General features: G+C 41.2%; 1 protein-coding gene across 1 annotated transcript; it reads right to left on the bottom strand.

Moving 5' to 3' along the window:
- Window positions 1-1,614: 1,614 nt before the first annotated feature.
- On the bottom strand, window positions 1,615-5,105 carry LOC134080914 (uncharacterized). The gene is made up of 6 exons (XM_062537530.1): window positions 5,058-5,105; window positions 3,496-3,630; window positions 3,244-3,369; window positions 2,891-3,055; window positions 2,371-2,484; window positions 1,615-2,105 (listed from the first exon to the last, which is right to left on the bottom strand). Exons 3-6 carry the CDS (start codon window positions 3,361-3,363, stop codon window positions 1,731-1,733), a joined length of 774 nt encoding a protein of 257 aa, XP_062393514.1. The 5' UTR covers window positions 3,364-3,369; window positions 3,496-3,630; window positions 5,058-5,105; the 3' UTR covers window positions 1,615-1,730.
- Between the last annotated feature and the right edge of the window lie 1,803 nt (window positions 5,106-6,908).

The following is a 6,908-nucleotide window of genomic DNA, read 5'->3' as shown; positions in this document are numbered from 1 at the left end:
AGAGAGAGAGAGAGAGAGAGAGAGCCTCTCAACCTCTCTCCTCAATGCTCGGTCCTCCTGGCTCATTCCCACTGATCTATAACTAACACTGGATAGACTATCCCATTGTTGCAGCCCCATCATTCTTTATCTAGATCAGTTAGGACGAGGACCGAGGAAGAAAGGATGTATAAAAAGACGAATGAGAGGCACCCAGAGAGAGAGAGAGAAGAGAGAGAGAGAGAGAGAGAGAGAGAGAGAGAGAGAGAGAGAGAGAGAGAGAGTGTGAGAGATGTGTGGTAAACCCAGACTGATCTGCTGGCGATTGGATTTTGCCCTGCAGCTCAGGCTGGAAACCTGCACATTTAACTCTCCTGCTTCCAGTCCACGTTTGCTGGAACCAATCACAAACAGGCTTACCCACCAGGCGCACCCAGATCGTTGGTCTGATTGGTTGAAGGATACATACAGAGTCATTTGAACTATGTATTGATCATACCTCTTGTGCAGTAGAAATATGAGATTGAGCCTGGTCTAGTTATAGCCAGACTATGTGCTCCTGGTATGCTGGTGAGTCAAAACTGTAGCCTACAGGGTGAAGTGGTATTTAGCCCACGGCTGGAAAACCAGGGGCTACTAAATACTTTGTCTTAATACTTATGTATTTATTTGCTTATTTATGAAGTAACTTCCTAGCCTGGCTAACGCCTCCCACTTCTCAAATGAGACGTGGTCTGGCAACCAGACGTTCATTTTCTCGTATTTGAAAAAATGCCCAGATCCGTTCATTGGGCGCCACGGATGTCTATCAAATGCGCATAGCTCACCCAACTCGTTCGTATGCAACGCTAAGGGCTGCCGTAAATCCTTTGGCGTCGAATGTAGACGCTAGAAGGCAACGGAAACTTCTCGGATGTTCTGTGATTGGTTCGCCAACATCAGGCGAACATTTGGGCGTTAGTTTCCAGACTGGCTTAGCAGCGGGATTGAAATCACCGCGCAAGGCAGTATGGGAAAACCCAGGCTAGTAACTTCCCCCTTTTCCTTAATGGTTTTTAGACTAAAGTTATACTCAATTGTCTGAGGTTGCGCTATTGTGCTGTAGTGTATATTCCATGTCACCTTATAAACTTCCCACTCCTCCTGTCACCTTGACAGGGACTACAGGTGCAAATTAGCTATTTAGCTAACCCTGGTATAGAAGTTATTCTATGCATGGTCCCTGTCAAACAAAACCAATAAACTAAACTAAACTAAACTTGACAACCTTTTGTAAGGGGACTGATTGGATATTGGTGTCTTCATGACTTTAATATATTAATAACTATAGCCACCAGGGGGAGACGTATACATGGGAGTTGATTTACTGACTCCATGAATCCTATACTCAATTCAATCAAATGTTCTTTCATGACAAAACACACACAGTTGCTGAAAAGGTATATTACATTTGCAGTATGTAGTCTTAGTAGTATTAAAACTGTTTTCCAATGATAATGGATGTGTTCAGATTAGGTAAAAGTGTTTAGACAATAGCCCCATGATTTAAAATGGTCTATTATTTGACTAGTTCATGTCCCAGAGTTGCAATAAGAGTAGCAAGCACACACACACACACACACACACACACACACACACACACACACACACACACACACACACACACACACACACACACACACACACACACACACACACACACACACATTACAGTCTCATTCACCAATCCACTCCAACTGGTGAGTCTCAAATCAAAAATGAACCAATATCAACAGAAGTAAAACTGCTAGAAAAGCCAAAATAAGTGCAAACAAACTCAACATTTTGGACTCTCTAGCCTTACGCATGGCAAAAGTATTCCGTTGACTTAGTACTTCTTGTTGATTTTCTATCTGTTTTTGATAGTCCAAGATCTTCTGTTCGTATTGCTGAATTTGATTTATATTCTGATAGAGCTGTATCTGATTCTCCTGGACCTTGGCCAGAGCCTCCATGAGCTGCTCCTTGTGTTCCCTCATCGAGAGCAGGTAGGCCATCTGCATACTGAGGGCCTGCTGCAGGTCTTGGTGCTGTTCCACGAATGACCACAGACTGTCCACCAGCACTATCAGCTGCTGGGATCTCTCCTACAAACACACACACACACACACACACACACACACACACACACACACATGGCTCTATCACAACTCAGTAATACACACGCACACACACACACACACACACACACACACACACACACACGGCTCTAACACAACTCAATAATATACAAACAGTTGACTTCTCTTTACTTATGTTTCTTGCATGGCACCAACTTTAGTTGTCAAACATACTTCAATTGTCAGATGTACGTTATTACAGCCTTTATTCACACTTTCAGACATTTCTTACCTCAGAGTGAGTTGTGCCCACATCTGAGAAAGACACTGAGATGAAGCCAATCTCCTCCACCATCACCAACAATTCCATCTCTCTGAACTCTTCCAGACTCTGGTGTCCTGTGCCCTGTGAGGAAAGAAATGTCCACCACCCGTTAAACACCTCCTGAGTCCTGAGCAACTTCATTAGAGCCAATAACTGGATACAGAAATGTTCAATTTTAAAAAGCAAGAATATACGGACAAATACAACTCAAACAAAATCTGTTTTTGTACATATTCAGCAAAGCACCTCTAATGTTCATCTCCTGAATGACCTCCTGAGACCCAGTCAGTGGATTAGGTCAATCAGCACCCTTGTACATCTCTGAATTAGAGATGTACAAGGGTAATGTATAAGTGGGGTTAATTTTCCCCACTTATAACCACATAACATTTCAGAGTTATCTGACTTTGTCCATCTCATTTGATAGGCTCCTCATCTTTGGCATATGGCTTTAGGACCCGCCCCAGACCTCTGATTTGATACTCACCTTGCCAATCTCCTCTGATAGGCTCTTCATCTCTGGGGCATATGGCTCGAGGACCCGCCCCAGCCGTTTGATCTTCTCCAGGTGTTTCTTGAGGTCTCCTTTGCTCATGGTGAAGTCTGGAGAGTGCATCACCTGATTCCTCACCTCTATCACACTCTCAAGGAGCTGAGAAAGGAGAGGGACACACGTTGATGGGCAATTTCTGACATGGTCGGAACTTTGTTGGAAAGAGATTGAGATGATAGTTCAGATAAGGCTGTGAGATTTGGATGAGTTTGTGAGATGGTGGTCTGTGCAATGAAGACTCCTCACCTTGTCATGTCAAATAAATCAACGCTTAACAGGATACTCACCTTCTGGAGCCCTCTGGCTTTGATGAGTCGATGAAAGTGAGTGCAACGGCTCATCAGGTTGATGAGAGCAGCGATGTCAAAGTCATCAAACTTGACATGAGTCTTGTGGCCACCTGGCATGTAGACCTGTGGGAACAGACCATGTCAGAGTGATAGAGCATCTTTTGGGTGACAGTATTACAGTATTCCTGTGAGAGTGATAGAGTGATAGAGTGATAGAGTGATAGAATAATAGAGTGATAGAATGAATACCTTGGCCGCCTCCCACTTGTTCTCTGGCCAGTGTTGTGGGTTGCAGTTATCCCAATAGATATGGATGCCCTGAGCTTTGTGATTGGCCAGCAGCTGACGACTCCACTGTGAACACACCTCACACACAGTGGGAAGCTACAGCCAGCCCAAACACACACACACACACACACACACACACACACACACACACACATTTGGCAGCAGAAAAACACAAACACTCTTACCACAAGGAAACAACCTAAATAGATCAATAACCTTTGAAGATCTGACTTAGGATACTTTTGAAAGGATGAATCTATGTGGGACTTGTACGTCAGGGGTGCACACAATTATTTAAGCTTGTGAGCTACTTTTAATTGAACACGTCAACATGATCTACTCATATCATCTTGAATTTCCCCTTGGGATCAATAAAGTATTTATCTATCTATCTATCTATTAATATTACTCTTACTATTACTACTACTACTACTACTACTACTACCTACATTTATATACAGTTTGTATGTTGTGTTACAGTATGTTGAAATACTTTGCATCACTGAATGAAGATTGAGAGCACAAATTCACAGCCGTTTTCTGGTGAAAAATTGTTGCAACTCATACTTTGCATGTGACATTACAACTACTGGCTGAACAAGGACATCATTCTGTAGTCAAGGATCTTGCCAGGACGTCACCAGTTTTACTATACGAAAGTTTGTGTTTTGAGGTGAAAACAACATGCCAGATTATTGTGCGAATGGATGCACTAACTGGCGAGGTGGTAAACTGGGGTTATGTTTTCTTTTTTCTTAACTACTTATAAAACTGTCATTCGCCAGTATGAGAAGAGGAAGCCTGACTAGATTTGCATCCAGTGCAGTAGAAACATGCGTAACCAGTTAAACTACCTACCTGTGTATCTGTCTCATAGCTTTTGCTTTCCTGAAATAGAAAGACTTACTGATACACTGCAACAACTGATTATCTAATAAAGTCTCATTAATCTTATATCAAGATCAAAAGATCTTAAGATATTAAACACACTTGGTTAGATTTTATCGTTTTGCAGTGTAACCATGCAAGTATCATTAATCTTATATTAAGATAAACAAATATATTTGTTATTGTTTTTAGTATTTAGACTTACCTAGCACTCTCACAAAAGATAATTTTGGCTTAATTTAAGAAGATTAAAGGAGTCTTATCAAGACAAATGTACTTATTTTCAGGAAGAGATGTCTTAAAAATGCATCAAACCTTTCTTAAATTAAGTCAAATGATTTTACAAGAAAGCACTAGTACGTAAGTCTCTTTATATTGAAAACAATACCAACTAGTTATTTGATCTTGATATGAGATTAAGAACACTTTCATTTGATTAGACAAGCAGTTTATTCTGTGTGAAGTGTTTTACCTTTCATCAGTACTTAACTCCTTGTCATTGCTATTACTAAGCCTTTAAATGGTGCTATTTACAAACAAAAAGTGTAGCCATTGTCCTTACAGCAATGATTCTATATTTACTGCTTCTATATGTATTCTTTCAAGCTATGCATGTGTTATCATTGTCAAATTACCTCTTTTGGCTTCACATTCTTTGAGATGATGTCACAATTATTTACACAGCTTTCTGTACCAAGTTTTTCCACAAGCATTCCGTGAAACAGCTGGGTCTGATCCTCGAGTAAAGTCCGGAGAAGACATCGCAGTGCACGTAGTCCATTCACACAGCTCAACCAGTTTGTATAGTGCTCGTCCTGATATCGCCTATCAATCGCACCCATAGTGGCTGTAGCCCCCTTAATGCAGTTGTCAACTTTGCCTGCTGCACCAAAATAAGGTGGATGATTTCCTCAATCGCCACAGAAACCTCCCTTCATATAGCCTTCATGTTGCCAGGCAGGAATCATCTTGTTGTGGCCTATAGGAGCGTGAAGTTGTATGAAGGCGGGGTTAATTTAGATTTACTGCTCGATTGTTGCCCCCTATAAAGATGGCAACGCTATCGACAGACGTTTTGGAGCCCAATGCAGTATCTAGATTTCTAAAATCTATGAATTCCCGTAGGAGTCGTAGTTGAATGAAGGTGAGGTTCGTCTCACTGAGACCTGTAGGAGTTTGCGTGTGAGAGGGTGGGTCTATCAGGCCTGTTGGAGGGCGTATTTGCATGTGAGTGTGTGTGTGGGAGTGTGTATGAAGGCGGGTTTCTATCAGACCTCTGAGCATGTGCCTATCAGATTGCAGCGAGGAGGAACAGAGAGAACAAGAGAAGAGCTACAGAAGAGTGAGAGAAGAAGGGATGAGAAAAGAGATAAGAGAGGATAGGAGAGATGGATGAGAAATAGATACTGTAATATGATAAGAGAGGGAAGGAGAGAGGGATGAGAAAAGAGATAATATGATAAGAGAGGGGAGGAGAGAGGGATGAGAAAAGAGCTAATATGATAGAAAAGAGATCATGTGATAAGAGAGGAGAGGAGAGCGAGATGATAAAATAGATCATGTGATAAGAGAGGAGAGGAGAGCGAGATGATAAAAGAGATCATATGATAAGAGAGGAGAGGAGAGCGAGATGATAAAATAGATCATATGATAAGAGAGGAGAGGAGAGAGGGATGATAAAAGAGATCATATGATAAGAGAGGAGAGGAGAGCGAGATGATAAAAGACATCATATGATAAGAGAGGAGAGGAGAGAGGGATGATAAAAGAGATCATATGATAAGAGAGGAGAGGAGAGCGAGATGATAAAATAGATCATATGATAAGAGAGGAGAGGAGAGCGAGATGATAAAATAGATCATATGATAAGAGAGGAGAGGAGAGCGAGATGATAAAATAGATCATATGATAAGAGAGGAGAGGAGAGCGAGATGATAAAATAGATCATATGATAAGAGAGGAGAGGAGAGCGAGATGATAAAATAGATCATATGATAAGAGAGGGAAGGAGAGAGGGATGAGAAAAGAGATAATATGATAAGAGAGGGGAGGAGAGAGGGATGAGAAAAGAGATAATATGATAGAAAAGAGATCATGTGATAAGAGAGGAGAGGAGAGCGAGATGATAAAAGAGATCATATGATAAGAGAGGAGAGGAGAGCGAGATGATAAAATAGATCATATGATAAGAGAGGAGAGGAGAGCGAGATGATAAAATAGATCATATGATAAGAGAGGAGAGGAGAGCGAGATGATAAAATAGATCATATGATAAGAGAGGAGAGGATCGCGAGATGATAAAATAGATCATATGATAAGAGAGGAGAGGAGAGCGAGATGATAAAATAGATCATATGATAAGAGAGGAGAGGAGAGCGAGATGATAAAAGAGATCATATGATAAGAGAGGAGAGGAGAGCGAGATGATAAAATAGATCATATGATAAGAGAGGAGAGGAGAGCGAGATGATAAAATAGATCATATG

Source organism: Sardina pilchardus, chromosome 1, assembly GCF_963854185.1.
Source record: "Sardina pilchardus chromosome 1, fSarPil1.1, whole genome shotgun sequence".
In the NCBI taxonomy this organism is placed as follows: Eukaryota; Metazoa; Chordata; class Actinopteri; order Clupeiformes; family Clupeidae; genus Sardina; species Sardina pilchardus.
Note: the sequence above shows the minus strand (reverse complement) of the source record. Positions and strands in the feature narration are given on the sequence as shown.